Source organism: Erythrolamprus reginae, chromosome 1 (assembly GCF_031021105.1).
Source record: "Erythrolamprus reginae isolate rEryReg1 chromosome 1, rEryReg1.hap1, whole genome shotgun sequence".
In the NCBI taxonomy this organism is placed as follows: domain Eukaryota; kingdom Metazoa; phylum Chordata; class Lepidosauria; order Squamata; family Dipsadidae; genus Erythrolamprus; species Erythrolamprus reginae.
Genome location: NC_091950.1, coordinates 70598661 through 70622114, shown reverse-complemented (window position 1 = coordinate 70622114; position 23454 = coordinate 70598661). Strand labels below are relative to the sequence as shown.

General features: G+C 37.3%; 1 protein-coding gene across 3 annotated transcripts in view; it reads left to right on the top strand.

The window, feature by feature from the left end:
• Positions 1-23454, top strand: part of MIPOL1 (mirror-image polydactyly 1) — a 249340-nt gene that overhangs the window by 176856 nt on the left and 49030 nt on the right. For all 3 annotated transcript variants that reach the window (XM_070755348.1, XM_070755340.1, XM_070755357.1), the window contains one exon: positions 10996-11090. In XM_070755348.1, the coding sequence (XP_070611449.1) occupies positions 10996-11090 (95 nt within the window). The remainder of the gene's footprint in view (positions 1-10995; positions 11091-23454) is intronic.

Genomic DNA, 23454 nt, shown 5'->3' with positions numbered 1-23454 from the left:
GCTTTTCTACTTTTGTGGCTTTCTGACTAAGATATATGAAAGCCTTCTTTTCTGAGATCAGCATGGGAAATGAACACTTCCCTTTCTTCATGGCTAAGACCAGAAAGCAAGTAAGCTGTTGCAAAAGCAGCAGCAGTAACACAACTTTTTCACTCACCTAGATTAAATTCCTTGTCATTTTTGGCTCCCAAATGTACAAAACTGGGATAAGAGCCTTCTAAAGAGAGTTGTGTCAAAAGATAACCTCAATATGTAAAAAGTCTAAGATAGAATATCATTTTCAAGGCAACTATAATATTTATGAGTTTTATATTGTTAATTTCCACTACAAGTGCCTAACACCTTCAACCTTCAACTGCAACAACACACAAGCACGTAATAGATTCAAGCTAAATTTAAACCGCTCCAAACTAGACTGCAGAAAATACGACTTCAGCAATAGAGTGATCAACGCCTGGAATTCACTACCTGACTATTGTTTCTTCCCCAAACCCCAAAAACTTCAACCTTAGGTTGTCTACAGTTGACTTCTCCCCTTTTCTAAGAGGTCTGTAAGGGGCGTGCATAAGTGCACCATTGTGCCTACCATCCCATTTGCCTTCTTTTATCATTACTTTCTATGTTATGGTTATATAAATTACTATCCTATACTTGATTGACAAATAAATAAATAAAATAAATTCAATAAAAATAAAGATTCCATGACTAAAAACTGTAATGTTGAAAGGGGCAATACTTTTCTTTAAAGCTGAAGCTTATTTGTTTTCTTCTTGAAACTAACATGAAACTAACAATCCCAGCGACCAGTTAGGTCCCACCGAGTTGGTCTTCTCCGGGTCTCGTCAACTAAACAATATCATTTGGCGGGACCCAGGGGAAGAGCCTTCTCTGTGGTGGCCCCGACCCTCTGGAACCAACTCTCCCCAGATATCAGAGTTGCCCCCACCCTCCTAGCCTTTTGTAAGCTCCTTAAAACCCACCTCTGTCGTCAGGCATGGGGGAATTGACACTTTCCCTCCCCCTAGGCTTATAAAATTTATGCGTGGTATGCTAGTATGTATGATTGGTTTCTAAATTGGGGTTTTTAAATTAACTTAAATATTAGATTTGTTTACATTGTATTATTATTGCTGTGAGCCGCCCCGAGTCTGCGGAGAGGGGCAGCATACAAATCTGATTAATAAATAAATAATAAATAAATGACGTGGTAGCTAAATGAAAATTAAAAGTTATTTCTGGTCCAAATAGCACTTTAGTCACGATCCTGTTCAGTTTATATCCGAAGCTCCTATCTCAGTTCTCTAGTGCTGCACCATCACCCTTTTTCTGGCTATGTCATTACCATTATAATGATGGCTGTCAAAGCAACAAGTTGAATCAAGGTGGAAAAATTGGGCAGCAGACTCTTTCTTCCAAATAAGTCCAGAATCAAAGAGAAGCTACCTCTATCCACCTACGTCTCTGTTTTCAGTCTGGAAATCAGACTGAATTGCAGATACTTTTATGAAGGCTTCATTCTCGATGTCTAGAAGAAAAGAGATTATGGGAACAAAGCAGTTTTCAAACACTGCTATAAAGAAGACGGAAAGAAATAGTTATTTATTGCAGTGAGAGTAGAGTGAAAGACGGCAGAGTTTTGAGTAAATAATTTAAAATGAAACATTAAACAAAGGTTTCTAACAGAAAGATTAAGTCATAGAAACTTGTCAATGGGCAATCTTAAAGAAGGCCACAGATAAGCAATTGTTGGGGATTTCTGAGGTATAATGATTTCTGTTTTAGTGCAGGAAAGCTGTACGGGATAATCCTTGAGATTCTTTCCAGCACTGCAATTCTAGGTAAACAATACTGCCCTTTAGCTCTCCTAAAATACCATATTCAGTAAAACATCTCTCACTAAATTGTTCCATCATATAGTTAACACTAAAAAAATTCTTCTAGTTATCACAAGTATCATCTCACTTCAAAATTACTGTTCAAACAATTTAATATAATGTATATCCCATACAAATAGTCTTTCATGCCTTAGTAATGCATACTTCTAATCTTGCAGGCATCAATATAGCCTTTGCTTTCCAACTCAAATTCAATATTTATATGAAAATACCACAAAGATACCTTGACATCTACTAAAGCTCCATTTGGTATGATCAGATACAACCAAGATCCGATTCATGACTAGCTCATTAAGTAAGTAGAAAGTAACCTAAATAGAAGTAGAGGTATAAATAATAATACCTCTAATAAATAATAATAATAATAAATAATTAATAATATTAATTAATAATAATAATAATAATTCCCTTTAATCTTATCATCATCATCTTAAGTTCCAAGATGGCGCCGACAAAGGCTGCCTTGGTGAAATGCTCTCATACCAAGACAACTATACACAAGAACAGTTTTTTTCCGAACGCCATCACTCTACTAAACAAATAATTCCCTCAACACTGTCAGACTTTCTACTAAATCTGCACTTCTATTCTACTAGTTTTTCCCATCATTCCTTTCACCCATTTCCTCCCATGTTGACTGTATGACTGTAACTTGTTGCTTATATCCTAAGATTTTTATTAATATTGCTTCTTCATTGCTTATTTGACCCCTATGACAATCATTAAGTGTTGTACCACATGATTCTTGACAAATGTATATTTTATTTTATGTACGCTGAGAGCATATGCACCAAGACAAATTCCTTGTGTGTCCAATCACACTTGGCCAATAAAAATTCTATTCTATTCTATTCTATAAGAGCCACGGTGGTGTGGTGGTTAGAATGCAGTATGCAGGCTAACTCATTACTTACTCTAGGAATTCGATTCTGAATGGCTGAAGATTGACAACATAAGCCTTCCATCCCTCCAAGGTCGGTAAAATGAGGACCCAGATTTTAGGGGTCGCAATATGCTGACCAAGTAATCTGCGTAGAGAGGGCTGTAAAGCATCGTGAAACAGTATATACTGTACTTTTCAAAGTATAAAATGCAGTTTTTTCCCTTAAAGGGGGTGGAAATATTGATACATCTTACATACCGAATACAGACATTTTTGGCCTCCAAAACCCAGCCCTGCGAATCCCAGTTTTGCAAACGGGGCATGCAGAGGGTTTGGGGAAACTGAGTCCCACAGGATTTGGCAGCATATAAATATAAGCAAACAAACAAAATAGAGTGCTCCTGGGGGCTAAGAAGGGCAAAAATGAGTGAAAAACAACCCATTTTTTGTAAAAAAAGTGCTCCTGGGGTGGGCAAAACCCTTTTTGGTTGTTGTTAATGTCTTCAAAATCTTGACGCGCCTTATAGTCAGAAAAATAGGGTAAGTCTAAGGGCTATTGCTATTGCTATCTAATGGCTTATAATCTTCTTACCTAGCTCCCAGCATATATTATTTTTCATTTTGGTTTTTCATGACATTGAACATAAGCTCAAATGTCAAAATCTCTTTCTGCATACCAGATTGATGAAAATTTACATTCTACACTGGGACTTCTTTTTGGGACAAGATTCCCATTTCCTAAAGGGAGCTTTCCACTATATAACAGTATCTTTGAAAAGGAACCTTAACCATGCAAGTAACCATAGATTTGATGTTAACTTTCATGATCATAAGCATGCATTCTTGTTGATTTTCAATTATGGTGATTTTGATTCATTGTTGAGTATCCTTTAAAAATTTAATTTTCTGAACTTTTCAGTTTAATTTACTTTTTACCTCTTCATTTTACAGAAATTTTCTGATTGGAAATATTTTGTTTATTATAAATTAAGCTCCATAGCATTATGGTCACTGTTTCTAATTTGCTCAGTAGTGTTCTATCTCACACTACATTTTGAACTCTACATAACATCATGTCATGCCTCTTTTTTTTTATTTATTTATTCAGTTTGGATGCTACCCAACTTCAACTGACCCTTGTGGCTCACAATAGAGAAACATTACATTACCAGCTGCTCTAAGGCAGAATTATAAAAACGTTATAACTTCATCATAACCAGGATATGTTTGTAGCCAGTAGATGTAAATGTAGGTTAGAGTTCCCATAACTATGACCACTTCTGGTTGTTTTCTTATGTAAGATTAAAGTATTTTGGTCAGAGTACATCCCAAGTAACAAATTAGTTTGGAACTTGGTATTTTAATTTATACGATCTCTACAAAGAAATCAGTTTCTATTGACGCTTCTTTGTTATACACTTAGATGTATAGAAAATCAAAATTTACAGGTCTTCTTTCCCTACAACATTTAGACTGATTGAATACTATATCCCTTTCATTGCCTCCATTCTAACTCATTCAAAACTAGGACAGAAATGTATAACAATCACTTTGTGTTCAGTATGAAGATTATTTTGATGTCTGCACAACTACACTCCCAAAGGGGTGGGCCAGAATTAATTTTGTACTTTTTATTATTATCTTATTGCTTATATTTGATTATTGTCTGAATTTTGTTATTTTAAAGTTGTACTATTTTTAATATTTTATAATATGCAAAAGATAAAGAAGGAACAGCAATTCCACCTGTTTACATGACTAAGCTAGCAACAACTAAGCTAATTACAGGAGGGAAGGAAGGCTGTGGGCCTGTGACGGGGCAATGAGGAAATTGAGCAGCAGTATATCAGTATCAACTGTCTTCAATTGGTATTTTAAAACTCTGATGACATTGGTAGAGGTCTAACGAAAGTAGTTTTTAATAAATTTTAAATGTTCCGGAGATCGCAATGGCTGTTGCCTTTTCATTTATAAATACACCTAGAACTCTCATTTTTAGGACAATTCTTGATGAGATAATTAAGATATATAGACAAGATAAAGATGAGATAATTAAGATATATAGACAAAATAAAGATGAGATAATTAAGATATATATTACATATTTATTATGCAGGGTGAAGATTATTGCTTCTTTTGAATACTGAAAAAAAATGTATATCTTTTGTACACTCGGAGGTTGAGAGAAATGTAAACGTAACGTAGTTCTTCCCTTTAAAACAGTGGGTGACATGTTTATATCTTCGCTTTGTGGACGATGGAAGAATTCTTTGTAGTGGTTACTGCTTGGGTGTCTGAACTGAGAGCTTCTAAAGATCCCCACCCAGACTATTTATTTTATCTAACTTTTAAACTAAAATAAGGATCCTACACCGGTGATATATTTTTATGTATACATAAGGGGGAAAAAGTTGTAAGTGTAGCATTTTTGTCAGGCCATAGAAAGCTGTAATTCCCAATTCAAAAAACCTCTTAAGTCAAACTGGTGCTGAAATTATCTTTTCAGATGTCTATATTTTCACATCATGATGATGTTCGTCCAATGTGTTCGAGGAAGACCTTGACATCTAAATTCCAGAGTCTTCTGCCACACGAATCCCAGCGACCAGTTAGGTCCCACAGAGTTGGCCTTCTCCGGGTCCCGTCGACTAAACAATGTCGTTTGGCGGGACCCAGGGGAAGAGCCTTCTCTGTGGTGGCCCCAATCCTCTGGAACCCTCACCCCAGAGATCAGAATTGCCCCCACCCTCCTCGCCTTTCATAAGCTCCTTAAAACCCACCTTTGCTGTCAGGCATGGGGGAACTGAGATGTTCCCTTCCCCCTAGGCCTATACAATTTATGCATGGTATGCTTGTGTGTATGTTTGGTTTTTTAAATAAGGATTTTTAAAATTATTTTAAATATTAGATTTGTTATATGTTGTTTCATTATTGTTGTTAGCCGCCCCGAGTCTACGGAGAGGCGTGGCATACAAATCTAATAAATAAATAAACAAACAAACAAATAAACAAACAAATAAATAAATAAATTTGGTGTGTGTGTGTCAAGACAAGATATATTTTACATATAGCTTATTCAGAAATTGTTGTCTGATAACTTCCATTATATTTTTCCTTGAATCTCTCTTAGTTGCCCAGACAACAACTAAGAAGAATTTCTATCTTAAGTTTTACCAATTCAAATGGAAAGTAATGTTCTCACAAAAATAAATTAATTCTTCTTTAAAAATATAAAAGAAAAGCGTTCTAGTTTGTCTTGTTTTCTAACATCTAATTTTCTGTATATTCCCCAGGTTCAGCATATTTATTCTGCAGTGGTAGAAGCTTGACCGCTTTAATATGATTTAGCTTTACTAGATAAATGGTCGAAGCAATGGAAACTGCAGTTTAATGTTAAAGGGTTAAATAAGGTCCAGGAGGGAAGCGTTTTTAATAGGAAAGTGAACACAAGAACAAGGGGACACAATCTGAAATTAGTTGGGGAAAAGATCAAAAGCAACATGAGAAAATATTATTTTACTGAAAGAGTAGTAGATCCTTGGAACAAACTTCCAGCAGACGTGGTAGATAAATCCACAGTAACTGAATTTAAACATGCCTGGGATAAACATATATCCATCCTAAGATAAAATACAGAAAATAGTATAAGGGCAGACTAGATGGACCATGAGGTCTTTTTCTGCCGTCAGACTTCTATGTTTCTATGTTTCTAATATGATCGAGACTTCTCTTACTAATAGCATGTGCCTGTCTCCTAGACTAGAAAATTTCTTGCTGTTCCTGTTTCACTCAATGCTTCACTCCTTTGCTCTATGTTGAGAAGATTACGGCAAGTTTAGGATTTCGCTCCCCCCTTCTTTATTGTTATGCCTCAATCCATTTACCCCAATTCTTTTCTCCCTTCTGTTGCTGTAATCTGGGAACTATTCTTCTGAAGTATTGCCAGGTTCAGTAAGTGTATACTGTAAATTAAAAGAGGGTCAGAACTTATGTCTCCTGACCTTTATCCTAAAAGGTATCAGGTGTGATACCTCTCTAAAGAATCTTGCTGGTAATCTCTTGTTGAGTGGGAGTGTCTGCTACAAACATTTCCTCCCAGTCTACCTTTCAATGGCACTTCACAGTACCCTGAAAATTATCAGGGGCAGTTAATTATTGGCCTCTTGGAACAACCCACCCACTTTGATTCAAGGCATGCTTTCCCCAATATTTAAGAAGGTTATTTAGCAAACGGTACAGTATAATTACAGAAAGTAGTTTGGGTTGGTTAACATTTTTATGTTTTGCAGCTTCAGGTTCAAACTTTAAATGGCTCAGCGTGTGAGCAGAGTTTTAAGTGCTGAATGCCAGGAATCAAAATTTGCCTGTTAGAACTATGGGGGAATTGTATCACCAAACCCCATCAATAACGGGACTTGTGATAGGAAGCTGGTGCCACTATATTTAGAGCTGGGGTGGTCAATTAATTTTCCTAAAGGGCCACATGAGAAACAGGGACATTTGTGGAAGACCAAGCCAATAGGACAGTGAAAGTGCGTAGGCCCACATTTACACATACACACAACTTTTTTAAAAATAGCAGTCACCTCCAAAATAAAAACAATTCAGTTGTATCAAGGGTGGGCTCTAGATTGTTCTACTGCCACTTCACTCAGGGATGCGCTGCACAGACATGCACAGTACTAAAAGCTTCTGTGCATGTGCAGAAGCAAAAAATAAGATGGTGGCGCCTGTAGAGCCACCAAGAGAACTGGCTTGGGGGCATGGCAGGCCTGGGTCGCTGCCAGGTCTAATGACCCAGGCCGCCAAGCTATTAATGGTTCTATTGGACTGGTCTCAACTGGTATGCACAAACCTCTGAGTTGTATTGCATGCACAGCATACACTTATTTACATTTGATTTCTAATTTCTGATTGACTTCATATAGGTTGGACAGGGACAGCCAAAGGGATGGATAGATGTGCCCAGATCTGATTTAGGGTGAATATTTTCTTACACGTACATACTCGAATTCCCAAACCTACTTTATACCTGTATCTAATTATTCATACTTAAATATATTCTGTATTATTTATTTATTTATTTATTTATTTATTATTTAGATTTGTATGCCGCCCCTCTCCGAAGACTCGGGGCGGCTCACAACAAGATAGAACAAATCATAAATAATCCAAATAACTTTAAAACATTTAAAGATTTAAAAGAACCCCATATACTAACAGACACACACACAAGCATACCATGTATAAAATTGAACATGCCCGGGGGAGGTGTTTCAATTCCCCCATGCCTGACGGCAAAGGTGGGTTTTAAGGAGTTTGCGGAAGGCAGGAAGAGTAGGGGCAGTTCTAATCTCTGGGGGGAGTTGGTTCCAGAGAGCTGGTGCCGCCACAGAGAAGGCTCTTCCCCTGGGGCCCGCCAACCGACATTGTTTAGTTGACGGGACCCGGAGAAGGCCCATTCTGTGGGACCTAATTATAAATAAATCTTGGGGGCTAGGACACAATATAAAGATTACCATGCTAAAGGGAGAAAGAGAAAGACCCAAAATGCTCTGATTGTAATAATTTTTTTTCATAATATTAGTATACTGTTCCCAGCTAGAGCAGCTGATTAGAAAAAGTTAGACTGCAGGTATAGCTGCCTTTGAAAAGTTGAAAACTTCAAGCAACACAACAGCTTCCTTGATTTTGTTGGAGTTTATTAGTTCCTCAGAGGTCTTATATTAATTTTAAACCTTGACTGTCGTGAATCTCCTGCAGGTGGCCTTTAAAGGCTATGTAATTTCAGTGCCAGCTATTTGAAAATTTTGCTTTTTCACATCTGTGTTTAACTGTAAATTAAGCTTTTTCTCAGAGGACCTGATCCATTTACCCAGTTTATTTTAAAGATTGTGGAGGGTTGCATATGATAGAATATTCTCAGGAATAACAGCAGTCTTATGAAACTCTTGCCCTGGCCACCTTCCTCTCCACTTTTGAGAATTCTGCAAAGATGTGGATCTACAATACATGGGTTTCTGGTGAATATGTGTTGTTTTTCTAACTTTCTAAAACAAGAACATATACAAGCTCAGAATTACTATGACACTAGAATTATTTATCATGTTATAGAATGTACTTTTCTTTGTTTATTTACTAGATACTAGACTACAATGTGTTTCTCCAAGAGCTCAAGGCAGCATATGGGGCAGGTGGGAGTGGAGAGGGGAAAACTCCTTTAATTTTATCTGTATTGCAGCAATTTTATGAATGATTAGTCCAAAGTCATATCCATATCTAAGAATGGACTTGAATACATCCTGGTCAGTGATAAAGTCCTTTTACTACCAGTTCTATGGGTGTAGTGTGGCGGGCCTGCCTTGGTGGGAATGGGCAGGGGAAGGATACTGCAAAATCTCTATTCGCACCCCACCCTGGGGTCGGCCATAGGTAGTATTTGCTGGTATTCTGAATTACTCAAAATTTCTGCTACTGGTTCTCCGAACTACTCATAATTTCTGCTATTGGTTCTTTGGAACCTGCTGGATTTCACCCCTGGGGCTGGTCCAATAATTTAATTACTATACTGCACTCATTTCTTGTGACTGATTGAGGGACGTTTGCGCAGGTTCGCCTGGTGCACCAGTTGCGGACCTATCTGGATCGGGACTCACTACTCACAGTCACTCATGCCCTCATCACCTCGAGATTCGACTACTGTAATGCTCTCTACATGGGGCTACTTTGAAAAGTGTTCGGAAACTTCAGATCATGCAGAATGCAGCTACGAGAGCAATCATGGGGTTCGCTAGGTATGCCCATGTTACACCAACACTCCGCAGTCTGCATTGGTTGCCGATCAATTTCCGGTCACAATTCAAAGTGTTGGTCTTGACCTATAAAGCCCTTCATGGCATCGGGCCAGAATATCTCCAGGACCGCCTTCTGCCGCACGAATCCCAGCTACCGATTAGGTCCCACAGAGTTGACCTTCTCTGGGTCCCGTCGACTAAACAATGTCGTTCGGCGGGACCCAGGGGAAGAGCCTTCTCTGTGGCGGCCCCGACCTTCTGGAACCAGCTCCCCCATGAGATTAGAACTGCCCCCACCCTCCTTGCCTTCCGCAAACTCCTTAAAACCCACCTCTGCCGTCAGGCATGGGGGAACTGAAATATCTTCCCCAGGCCTATAATGTTTATGTATGGTATGTTGTGTGCATGTTTTGTTTTTTTTAAACTATGGGTTTTTAGCTTTCTAATTATTGAATTTGTATTATATATTGTTTTCTGTTACTGTTGTGAGCCGCCCCGAGTCTGCGGAGAGGGGCGGCATACAAATTTAATAAATATATATATACAAGGTGTTCGCCTGAGAACAAGGACAGAAACACCAGCCTGAAGATGATGAGTGGGACCTCATCAAAACATCGCCAGAAATTTCCAAATCCTACACGGGAAGAAACCCGAATATACCAAGACCGTCATACCTGTACCCGTGAAAATCTACGAAAACACACACACACACACACACACATATATATATATATATGTCACATGTTTAAGCTGAATTTGAAAATTAAGGGAGACTAGGATAGATCTATTTCGGCCTTATTTTGGCCTCATCAGCTAGCCATACCCACTGGGACTTGAACCTGCAACCTTTGCCTTGTAAGGCAGAGAATTATCCTCTAGGCTACAGTATCCAATCTCTTCAGCTCTGTACCAGGGAAGGGTTACATTTTGTGTCGAATCACCCTGGTATATTGAAGGAACATCACAGCTCCTTTTTTGTCTCTCGGCCCAACCCAGGGCCATTTCCAAGGCAGTTAATTTTATTGATAGCCGACAATTCTATCTGTATGTGTTATTCTGGAATAGCTAGAGTTTCTGAATGGCTAGTAGCAATGTATACCAAAGACTTTCACTATGCGCAGCCTCAAGATTGTTGAATAAAACCAGTGAGAAAGATCTGTTATGTCATTTCCTAGTCACAGGTTTCTTAGAGGTATATGGTTGATTACTACTGGATTTGAGACACTGAAGTATAACCTACCTTCTTACATTTGACTCCAAGGCAAAATTACCTATGATTCCATTATACTATAGCTATATTTATTTCTCAGAAAACCTCTGTAAGATTTTCTATTCTATTCACATAGTGCCATCTGTTGTAAAATGGTACTTTTTTCTATTGTTTAAAATATGCCTTTTTTGTTCTATTTCTGCTCTTTAATAGGAAAAATTGCTTGCTATGCAACAAGAGAGAGAAGCTGCTATTCATCAGTATAAAAGTCTAGAAGAAGAACTGCAGACTCTTCGTATTTATTACAGGTAATGCCATTTCTATTATTTTTATTTTTCATTTATTTTATTAAATTTATATGCCATCCATCTAGCTGTCCAAATCAACTTTGTGAAGTTTATAGTACAATGTGGAAAAATAATGCAATATTATTCCTAAAGATTACAAATACGCAAAGCAAAAATTAATTACTGTGTTTTTCAAAGTATAAGACGCACCCTTTTCCTTCCTAAAAGATGCTGAAAATGTGGGTGCGTTTTATATTATGTATGTATGTATTATTATTATTATTATTATTATTATTATTATTATTATTATTATATATTAGACTTGTATGCCTCCCCTCTCCGGAGACCTGGGGTGGCTCACAAAATACAATATTTCTTTCCAGCCCTAACAAGGTGGTAACAATCTTCCCTGCTCTTACTGATTTGCAAGCTCTTTCATTGTTACTCTCTGCAAAGAATGTTTCCCAACCCCTAAATCTTTGCAGGCTTTTTTTCATTGCTCTACTTGTTCCGAATATGTTTCTTCCCGGCTCTAACCAGGTGCTAACGATGTTCCCAGCTTTTACCGGCATGTAAACTCTTCCATTGTTACTCTCTCCAAATAAGGTTTTTTTAAAGCTCTAACCAGAGGATAAAATAATGTGCTGAAACTGACCAAGCCAAGGATGCTAGCCAGATTAATATCTGATTGCAATTTTTTTTCTCTAGTTTCCTCCCCCAAAACTAAGGTGCATCTTATACTCCAAAAAATATAGTAATATTCCAGATTCCTATCCACATTCCAATCCACATCCATATGTGTCCTCAGAGAGGGGCGGCATACAAATCCAATAAATAAATAAATAAACAAGCAAACAAATAAATAAATAAATAAATAAATAAATATATTTCCTTTTAATATAATTTCAGCCTGACAAGTCTGTATCTTAAAATCTACATGAATGGGATTTTTCAAGCCTATTGTATTCCAAATGCCAGTGAACAAGTGTCAAAAAGTAAGAAGCATTTCTGATGGAACATAATTTCTTGAACTGGAGATTAGTCTCAGGGGTTTGCAGATCTTAGGTTACAGATTGCCAATGTCAGTCAGCATCAGGGCTGTTACTTAAGATGCCGATATATCAGATTCAAATATCTTCCCTTTTCAGTATTTAAAGTCTCTCTGCTTATGTGTACTGCTTAAAATTAGAATCATAAGAAAAATGAGAAAGAAAAAATATTTAAAGAATCCAAAAAAACCATTGATTTAAGCCACTTGGTCCAACTCTCTGCTCAATACTGGAAAACAAGGTATAGTCTTGCGACAGAGGGCTGCCCATAACTGCACTTATTGTAATGAACTTTTCCATGACTCAACTGGAATTTGCCTCCCCTTAATATAAGCCCATGATTCCATGTGCTACACTTTGGGATAAATAAATAACAGGTCTTGGCCTTTCTGTATGTGACATCCTTAAGCTATATCTTTGAGCTCTATTTGCACATAATGTACAGGTGTATGGGACAGGTTTTTCAGCCCAATTTGGCATCAGCAGGAATTATTCTGGGGCAGCTGCCAGATGCCATTTCTACCTTCCTTGGGAACTCTATTTTTAAAACATAATTTTAAAAGAAGTGTAGGGCATGTACAATGCTTCTGCAGCTGTGACACCTCTTTCAAATTCCCCTCATCAATTCAAAATGGCAGTACTTCACTGGCATTATGGGTAATGGATGAGGCACCCATTTAACTCTTAACAAAATACTGTTTCTGCTTCTGTTAGAATAATATTTCAGAGATAAACACTTTCTTGGGTAAACACTTAAACCGAACAGCCGGGACAGAGATTTAATTGATACAGAACATTTCTGTCCCCAGCAATCTAAAATTAATACGGTTAACAGTGCACGCAATGTAGATGTGTGTGGGGGTACGTTTATAAGCCCTGCTTGTAAAGCAAAGCCAACATTTAAGAGTGAGTGCCATACCATGTGCACTAATCAAACAGGTGGCAAGAAAGTAGTGGCAGTCAGGCACAACACAGGTCATGTAGGCAGTAAACAAAGGTCAATCAAAATAGACTTAAATAGACACCAATGCACAGAGTATGAGGAATAAATAGGGTGAATTAGAAATTCAAGTCAATGAGGGAAGATATATAGTTGCCATTACGGAAACTTGGTGGGATGAGACTGACAAATGGAATATACAGGTAGAGGGGTTTAAATGTTTAAAAGGAGGTGGGGAAACTAGCATGGCTGCATAAAGAACTCTGTGACAAATTGAAAGACAAAAAGGACAAGTATAAAAAGTGGAAAGAAGGGGAAATAACTAAGGCAGAATACCAGCAAATAGCCCGAGCCTGTAAAAATGAAGTGAGGAAAGCTAAAGCTTATAATGAATAATGGCTTGCAACAAGAATAAAAAATAATTTTTAAAAAGCTTCTTCCGACATATTAAAAACAAGAAAAAAGTCAAGGAAACAATCGGTCCATTGCAGGGAGAAAGTGGCAAGAAGGTGACAAGCAACAAGGAAAGCAGAGCTACTTAACTTGGTTTTTTGCATCTGTTTTTATACAAAGAGGAAAAAAAAGTCCAATCAATCAAAAACAACATCACAAAAAATATATCAGGAACAGGACCAAATGGATTATACCCCAAAGTTTGAAGGAACTGGCAGACCATATTTCCGAACCATTAAACTATATCTTTCAAAGATCCTGGAAGACCGGAGAACTGCCAGAGGATTGGAAAAGAGATGATGTAGTTCCCATTTTCAAAAATGGGGAAAATATATCCAGGAAACTACAGATCTATCAGCCTGACATCAATATCAAGGAAGATTCTGGAAAAGATAATCAAGCAACGAATCAACGAACACCTAGAAGCAAACAAAGTAATAACCAAAACCCAACATGGGTTTGTCAAAAACAGATCCTGCCAGACTAATCTTATTGCATTCTTTGACAAAGTGACAAAATTAGTGGACCAGAGGAATGCTTGTCAATTTAATTTACTTGTTACTTCAGTAAGGCATTTGATAAAGTAGATCACAACCTACTATTAGATAAAGTTGAAAAATGTGGGTTAGATAGCAACACCACCAGATGGATTCAAAACTGGCTAACCAACCACACTCAATGTGTAATGCACAATGGAACTGCATCTACGTGGAGGGAAATATGCAGTGGAGTAACCCAAGGCTCTGTTTTAGGCCCAGTACTCTTCAACATCTTCATCAATGACTTGGATGAAGGGATGGGGAACTCATCAAATTTGTAGATAGCACCAAACTGGCAGTAATAGCCAACTTTCCAGAAGATAGGCTCAAGATACAGACATTTGCTACATTTTGACAATTTATGATGCGAAAGTAAAGAATATGTTATTCTAAATTTAAATTTAATTTAAATAAATCTCTTTTGTGTGAGAAGGAAAGAAGTACTGCAAAACAATATAAAAGGGAGACTATCTCAATTCTGTGAAAAATTGAGTCTGTGAAATGTATCCTGTTTATTATTAGTCATGAAAAGATTTTATTAACCTGATTCAATAATGGAGAACTATTCCTAAAAAATACTTTGCATAACTGTCATAAACTCTATATTGCCAGTTAAAATATTCTAATTTTCAAAGTGCTGTATTTTCTTGGCAACGATTAATACATATATAAAACTGACAGGCAGGTAAATTATAATCCTTCTTCCTGTCAAATAGAACACAAAAATGGAATCAAAAAATCCTAAAAATAATACAAAAATAATATATATTGTAGGCTTTTTAAAAACATAATTCCAGAAAATGTGAAGTTATTATTATTTATCTAAGCTATACAAAGCCTTTGAAAGAGTTGCTTTGCAATGCACAGGATAATGTAAGAAGCATCTCTTTTTGGATTATTAAAGCATCTATGTCTTTTGCAAGGCTCATGCAGTTGCTTTGGAAGCTGTTCTGCGTGCATCTGAGAAATTGGAGTAGTTTGCTTTAACAATGATTTAATAATTCATTGTTTTAATATATCAGTGCTTTAACAAGTTGAACAAGTTGTATGCCACCCTGAGTCGCCTTGAGAAGGGCGGCATAGAAATCTAATAAATAAATAAAATAGGGGTTTTTAAAGTGTCCTCCTTCTTTCAAAGACTTTGTACTCTTGAGTCTGTTAATGTCAGTCCCACTAGGTAGACCAGCCATGTAGTTAATTTCACAGGAAGACTAAAATTATTTTTAAGATTGGCTATAAGAACAGACACTGATTTGGTTGTACTTTTCCTTGTTTCCTATAGTCCAGTGAATTAGGGAGGTATCTGTTGGAGCTACTTTTGAGCATCATCGCAAAAGTCTGGAGTTTAAAAATTATTTAGCCATTGAAATGACCACATGCACAAATCTCAGCAAATTGTTCATTTAATGTACCAGCCAATTCCCTGGATCATCCAGTTTTCCATGCCTCTTTTCCTTACAACCTTATTGATGCATGCCCAGAAAATACCTGTTCACAGACTATTTAATTTTCAATATGAGAGCTTACTAAAAATGCCATGCCTTGCTACTAGCTTTTGGGAAATAAATAAACAAGCTTTCTATTCATGCAAGTATTAAAAGCAGCAAACAACAAATCAAAATCCAGTTAAGTTTGCCAGGCCAAGAACAACATAGAATAAAATTCAGTTGCTTATTTGCTCACAACCTAGAGAGTCTATACTAGAGGTGGATTCTAACGTACCTTGCTGTCAGTTCACTTCCTCCCAAACCATGTGGCTGCACATGAGCATATGCAATGCAATTTTTTTTTAAAGGACAAAAACAAGATGGCGACAGATGCTCAATGCTGGAAACCTTGTTTCTGAACATGCACAGAAGAAAAAAAAAGTGAGAAAAAATTTGGGGTGTGTTGTGGTTGGCACTGGGCCAACTCCTGCAGCGGGGAATTTTGATGTTGATTCATGGAAATCCTCAGTTTATCAGAGACCCTGCCAGTGAAATCAGACAGTGAAGTTGGTTCATAGTCAGGGATAGACAGTGGGGAGAGGAAACAGATTGGGAGATGGGTGTAGCCAGCCCACCAGTCGGTGCTCCAATTAGTGAGTCATCAGAATCGGAGGAGGACCCACTTGTGGATGCCCATGTGCGCAGGCTTGTGGCACGAAGAGAACAGTTGCGCAGGCATCTCAGAAGATAAGTGAGTGCACCTGTTCAAGAGGTAATTATGTTAATGAGTTTGTGATAAATACGGACGTTGGGAAGCGTGGGCTGTGGGCGTTTATCCGTTTGAGAAAGAGATACCTTTGGAAGAAGATTGCTACAGCGTGGAGAGCTCATAATATTCAAGGACTTTTAGTGAACTTTGGACATTTCATGGTTAAAGAACTTTTGAGGACTTTTGACTTTTGGCTGTGTGGATTTACAGCTATCTTATCTACTCTTTTGTTTTGGCATGCTTCTGCATCCAAGGACTTTCGGGTGAGAGTAATTTGACTCCTCTCGGAGCTTGTGTTTTCAAAACTGTTATATAAATTTGCTTTACTGTATTCCTTTTTGATTGTGTGTGTTTGAAACTTATTCCGAACTCACTGGGGGCTAATTGCCAATAGCCCGGCATAACAGGGTGAAAAACTTTTTTAAAAAATCAATTAAAAAATAACATGGCGGCACCCACGGACTGGCACTGACCGATCAGGTTCCATGACATCACCAGTGGTTTGCTACCGGTTTGGGCAAACTGGCCCAAACCAGGATGAACCCATCTCTGGTCTACAGTATAGATAGAATCTTGCCAGATTAAATCTATTTTTATTACAAAGTTTATATCCACCCTCATTCACAGAAATCTGGGTAATTCATATTTTGGATATCAGACATTCCAGAAGAAGTTAAATATGGCATTGAGTTATTGAAGTAATCTAACTACTGCATAGCAAAGAACTGATGATAATGTCTTTCATATCCAAATCACGTGCCCTTTACTCAGAGAAAATGACTGCTTCAACTCATAGCCACCTACATGAGTAGTGCTACTATTGGGACATGCCTATGATTACCAAGAAAGCTATGAATTCCTGGGTCTTTTCAGATCCCATCTACAGAGCATGAAAATTGAAGTTCCCCACGTAGAATCCCACACTAACTCTATGACAAGATCAGAAAAGTATATTGCTGGGCAGCAAGATGGATCAAGAGTTTCCCTAATTTGTCTCCACAGCCCAATTTATACCAGTCATCTATGGAGTCAAGTATATAACCGCCACATGCTGTCCTGCAGGATTATTGCAACTCCATCCCTGACCTGGAAACAATAGCTGCTAAAGTAGCCAGAAGGACAAATCTCCAATAAGGAAACATCCCCATCATTGTCTTTAGGATTCATGATGGCACAGTGGTTAGAATGCAGTACTGCAGGCTAATTCTTCCCCCGACCAGGAGTTCAATCCTGACTGTCTCAAAGTTGACTCAGTCTTCCATGTTCCAAGATTGGTAGTAAAATGAGGATCCAGGTTGTGGATTTATTTATTTATGCTGAAATTTATTAACCACTTGGAGAATTTACAAAAAAAACTGTGGATAGGTATATAAGTTTAAATGCTATTGCTACCCAATTTGGATGGTGGTGGGAACAAACAGAACTAGAAAATTTGCTCACAGTGAAATGAATGTGTCTATGTGGTTATTTAGTACTGTTCTCTTTATCTGTATGTCTGTCTACCTTTATACCATTTTGGAGATAACTTTGTAGAATAAGGATGAGAATTATTTACTGCAAAAACATACATAGATTAAAAGGGGGCATTATATACAATAGGAATGGTATTTGGACATGACAGTCTCATTTTATGGTTTAGAATGTTCCACAAAAGACATTTCACACTTATACAAGGTGGGAGACTAAACACTGGGAAGGAATAATCTTTTTCTCCTTTGCCATTACGAGGAGGTCTTTGTTACTCTCTACTCTACTTTGGTACACAATGTGATATGTCTCCATTTATTCTGTTAATGTGAAAGAACTTAACCTAGCGCAACCTGATACAGCACAATTGAAATGGTGCAAAGAAAAAATAAGGTAGTGCTAGGCGATAAATTATATCTTAATACGATATAATTTTAAAAATCAGTGTTCGCAATGCCCTTTTTATGTATTTTAATCTTAGAAAGTTTCTGATCATGTTTGGAAAAAGGCTGGGAAGATTTCAACAGTCATATATTCTATTAATTTGCTAATTTACCAACATTGCATGCACTAAATTCTAGATTAGGTATATGGCACACAAAACGCACATCGAACTAAGAGGTAGCTATTGTTTGACTACAAAAAGGGACAGAAAAACTTTCCTCGTGACCTCTGCAGACAAGTGTTTTTATTACAACAGGCTTTTCAGTGTTTGTTTTTGTATTGGTTAGATTAGACAGAGAAATTCCAAAAAGAACATGGGGTCCCCAAGTCTGTGTTTCCCTTGTAATTGTTACTGCAGAGACTGGAGGTGACTTGCCGAGGGGAATCAGCAGGAAGAAGAACAACCCTTCCCATGCCCATAGATTTTCTCTTCCAAATGCCTCCCAACAGTTTTAATAGCTTTTTGTTTTTTTATTCCTCCTGAACAGCTGGTCTCCAAAATCTCAGAGTTTAGCCTTCAGGAATTATGCTAGATGAGGTGGGGGAGACATATTTGGTAGAGAGTAGTCATCATTAGAGGTATTATAAAGCCCCTCTTTTCATCTTTGTCCCAAAGGTGTTTTTTTTTTGGTAGGACAACTATGACCTGAGAATCTCTACAGCCTTTCCATCTTTCTTTTCCAATAACTCCCTGAATTCCCAATATCTTTGCATGAGTGTTATGCCTGTGAATTTGTTACTGGCTTTATTAAACGAGCCTGCGGAGAGGGGCGGCATACAAATCTAATAAATTATTATTATTATTATTATTATTATTATTATTATTATTTTAACTGCTCTTTTAGCAGTTTTCCACCATTCTTAATTATTAATTTGTTAACTGTATCATAGTATTCAAGCAGAAAAAAGTAACAGTAGTAATTGCATTTTCCTAGGAATACTTAACAATGAATTCAATGAGTAGGTATGAATAAGATAGTGTTAGTGGACAACTTGATCTTTTCCACCTGGCAGTTGAGACTTCAGTTTCTTTCAGTGCTATCCAACATGGCCAAGCCATAGGATTGTGATCCAAAGCATCTGGAGAACACGAACTAGCTTACCAATAAGCAGATATATCTGCAGGAAACAGGTGTCAAAAAAGACAGGTTGCAATCTATATCCACATAGTTGAAACTCATGGCTTGTTTGTGTAGCTCTTCATTCCAACAAGGGCCATTCAATATGAAAACATTCCACACTAAGTTGAAGATGCCTTTATCAGCTATGACTCTTGAATGACAACCACGGCATTTTTACTTGGAGTCTTTAACTGATGTGAAATGTGTGTTATTTCTTATATCTTGTTACAAGGGTTATGATCATTCTGTGAATTCTATTGCTTTCCCAAAGTAAGATTATTAGCTCTGTTAGTTTTTACATTGCTGTAAATGAGGAATCTGTTGCTCACCAGTGAAATTGGAAAAAAAAAACCTCAGATTTTTTCATATTGGTTTTATGTTGCTTCAGAAAAAGCTGCTTTAAATTCTTCAACAAATTCTTTGAGAGGATAATAGTAAAAAAGAAAGGCAGGGTTTAGAAGGAGACCAGTGTGGAATCACAATAGTATGCCCACTGTTACAAGACAGAAGATAACAATAATATCACAAAAGCTAATCTATACTGGTATTAAAACTAATGATGTTATAGATAATAGAAGTCATCAGATCTTTAGATTTCCAGGGTGCAGTTCTCTGACCCTAAGTTAGTATTCTCTAATAATAATAATAATAATAATAATAATAATAATAATAATAATAATAATAATAATTTATTAGATTTGTATGCCGCCCCTCTCCAAAGACTCTCTAAAGTTGCTCTACCACCACCACACATACAACCTTAACAACTTTAGCTAGACATATAACTTTTTAAGAGAAGATAGTATTTGGTTTCTGTATTTTAATAATAGGAAGAAATGTGATGATGGTACAATTGAAGAACCAGCAGAAATATTTACATACAAATTTAATGCTAACTTATCCAGCTAAACTAGCTTATCCAGTAAGTTTTTCATCAAATGTGGTAAAAGTTTGTTTCTGAACTAAGCTCCGAATATATACTTATTGTAGAAGTTCAGTTCCTTAGAGAAGCAAAAGGATTAAAATTACCTCACATTGTGAGTCATAACTGAAATATAAAACATATTTTGTTGTTTTTTAAATTGCTGTCTAATCAGGAAAAGAGGCCTATTTTTTTTCTTCCAGTGCTGTATATCATTGGACAGCAATCCAGTGTGGTGGATTCTTAATCCGAATTTATTGTTTTAAAATTTTTCCTGTCCAAAGAAAAGCGATCTGAGGGGAAATGGTATTATGAAGGCCTCTAATTCCAAAATATTGTGGAAAAACAAACCTGCAATCCCTTCTTGGACATAGCATGATCAAGATCATTTCTGGCATTTTATTTTATATAGGAATCATTGGGGCTTCTCTCCCAATCCTACTTTCTCAACATTGGAGGTTTGGTTTGGTTTTGTTTCAAACAAATTAAAGGTATAATTTTTATTTACCCGGAAATCAATTGGATAGGTTTCACCTGAGAAGAACTAAAATACATTACATAGTATTTAGTTAATGAAAACTGGCAGAAATTGGTGGTTAAAACAACAGGCATGCAAGGCGTTTGGTAAGTTGTGTTTTCGGAAAATTAAAATGATAATATAAATGGAAAATTCTAACAGTTTTCCCACAACCCATTGGCATCATACTTCCATATATTTGCTTTCTTGGTTTATATCAGTGTTTCTCAATTATTTGAGAAAGAAGTAAACAACACACCCCAACTTTCCGCCAGGATGATTGCTTGCAATATTCAGCAAGTCTCAAGCGGCTTATCAGCGTGATTGGCGTGTAATGTGTTTAAGTGACGCCTTAATTTATTTGGCTTCATGTTGTCCACTGCCAACATTTTTAGACACAGCAAACATATCTTGGTCTCCCATCGTAGCCCCAATGAAGCCAAGCACTATATATGCTTTGTCATATATCCTTGCCTTAGCTTTTGGGAGATTTACATTTGTTTCATTATCTCTGTCTTTCTCTTCCATTCTTTTCATCCCTGTTAAATATTTTTCCATGGTGTCTCTTAAGGGTTTGTTATCTACACTGAACAATAGCACTCAGTATATAGCACTCTGTATTGAGTGCTATTGTTCAGTGCAAAAAAACCTTACTCCCTATGGAGGGAGGGTCACGCACTCCCCCTGGCCTCACTCCATGTCCCCCCCCGGAGGTCCCGCCACACTGTTTGAGAAGCACTGGTTTATATAGAGCAATCCCAAATAACACCCCAACAACACCAAATGGGTGGAAATCAATAGATATAGCATGGATTTTTAAAGACAATTTAGAAATTCCAAAAACTACTCTGGATAGTATGCAAAGATTAAAAACAAGGACAACAGTTCAATGCAGGATCTCCCGACCTTTAAGATGTGTAGAGTTCAATTCCCAGAATTCTCTAACCAATCATGCTGGCTGGGGAATCCTGGGATTTGAAGAATAGAATAGAATTCTTTATTGGCCAAGTTTGATTGAACACACAAGGAATTAGTCTTGGTGCATATGCTCTCAGTGTACATAAAAGAAAAGATAAATTTGTCAAGAATCATGTGGTACAACACTTAATGATTGTTATAGGGGTTAAATAATCAATGACGAAACAATCAATATTAATAAAAATCTTAGGATACAAGCAACAAGTTACATTCATCCAGTCCTAAGTGAGAGGAAAAGTATGATAGGAATTATGAAGAAAAAAAAAATATGAGGAAGAAATAGAAGTGCAGACTTAGTAAAAGGTTTGACAGTGTTGAGGGAATTATTTGTTTAGTAGAGCGATGGCGTTTAGGGAAAAACTGTTCTTGTGTCTAATTGTCTTGGTGTGCAGTGCTCTGTAGCGACATTTTGAGGATAGGAGTTGAAACAGTTTGTGTCCAGGATATGAGGTGTCAGTAAATATTTTCACTGCCCTCTTTTTGACTCATGCAATATACAGGTCCTCAATGGAAGGCAAGTTGGCAGCAATTGTTTTTTCTGCAATTCTGATTATCCTTTGAAGTCTGTGTCGGTCTTGTTGGGTTGCAGAACCAAACCAGACAGTTATATAGGTGAAGATGACAGACGCAGTGATTCCTCTGTAGAACTGTATCAGCAGCTCCTTGGGCAGTTTGAGCTTCCTGAGTTGGCTCAGAAAGAACATTCTTTTTTGTGCTTTCTTTATTATGTTTTTGATGTTAGGCGACCATTTTAGGTCTTGAGATATGATAGAACCTAGAAATTTGAATGTCTCTACTGTTGATACTGTGTTGTCTAGTATTGTGAGAGGTGGAAGGATGGAAGGGTTTCTCCTAAAGTCTACCACCATTTCTACAGTTTTGAGTGTGTTCAGTTCTAGATTGTTCCGGTCACACCACAAGGTTAGTTGTTCAACCTCCCATCTGTATGCGGATTCATCATTGTCTCAAATGAGTCCGATTACTGTTGTATCGTCTGCAGTAGTTTAACAGATGGATCATTTGAGATGTAGTCATTGGTGTATAGAGAGAAGAGAAGTGGTGAGAGTACACAGCCTTGTGGGGGGGGGGGGGCTGTGCTAAATGTAGTTGTATCTGATGTGATTTTTCTTAGCTTCACCTGCTGCTTCCTGTCTGTCCATGTTGCCAAGATTGAAAAACACCATTTTAACAAAACCTTAACAATAAAGACCACAAACACAATCCAAACCGTAGGGAACAACATCAACATTGCCATCAGAACTTGCCTAATCAAACAGAGCAAACAACTGGGAGGACAACTGGGTCTTTAATGCCTTAATGAAGGCTAGTAGGGTCAAGGTTTCCCTAATCTCTGAAAGGTTGTTATTCCATGGGCCTTTTCTTTAACCTGCACTGAACTCAGACCTTCAGTTATTAGCACTCTGGGAGTACCAGGCAAACAACACAGCCTACAAACTCTATTCTGGCCACAGTATTATGCAGTGCACAGTATTGAATTTGTTCTCCAATATTTACAAACCATTTCCCTTCAAAATATGCTGCAACACTACTAGTGTTGTGTTTTGAGGAGAAGGCTACAGGTGTTTTTGGTAGCATCTTCATGGTTACATGCATTGAACTTCACACTTAAATAATCATCAAAGAAATTTAGAAACATAGAAGACTGATGATAGAAAAAGACCTCATGGTCCATCTAGTCTGCCCTTATACTATTTCCTGTATTTTATCTTACAATGGATATATGTTTATCCCGGGCATG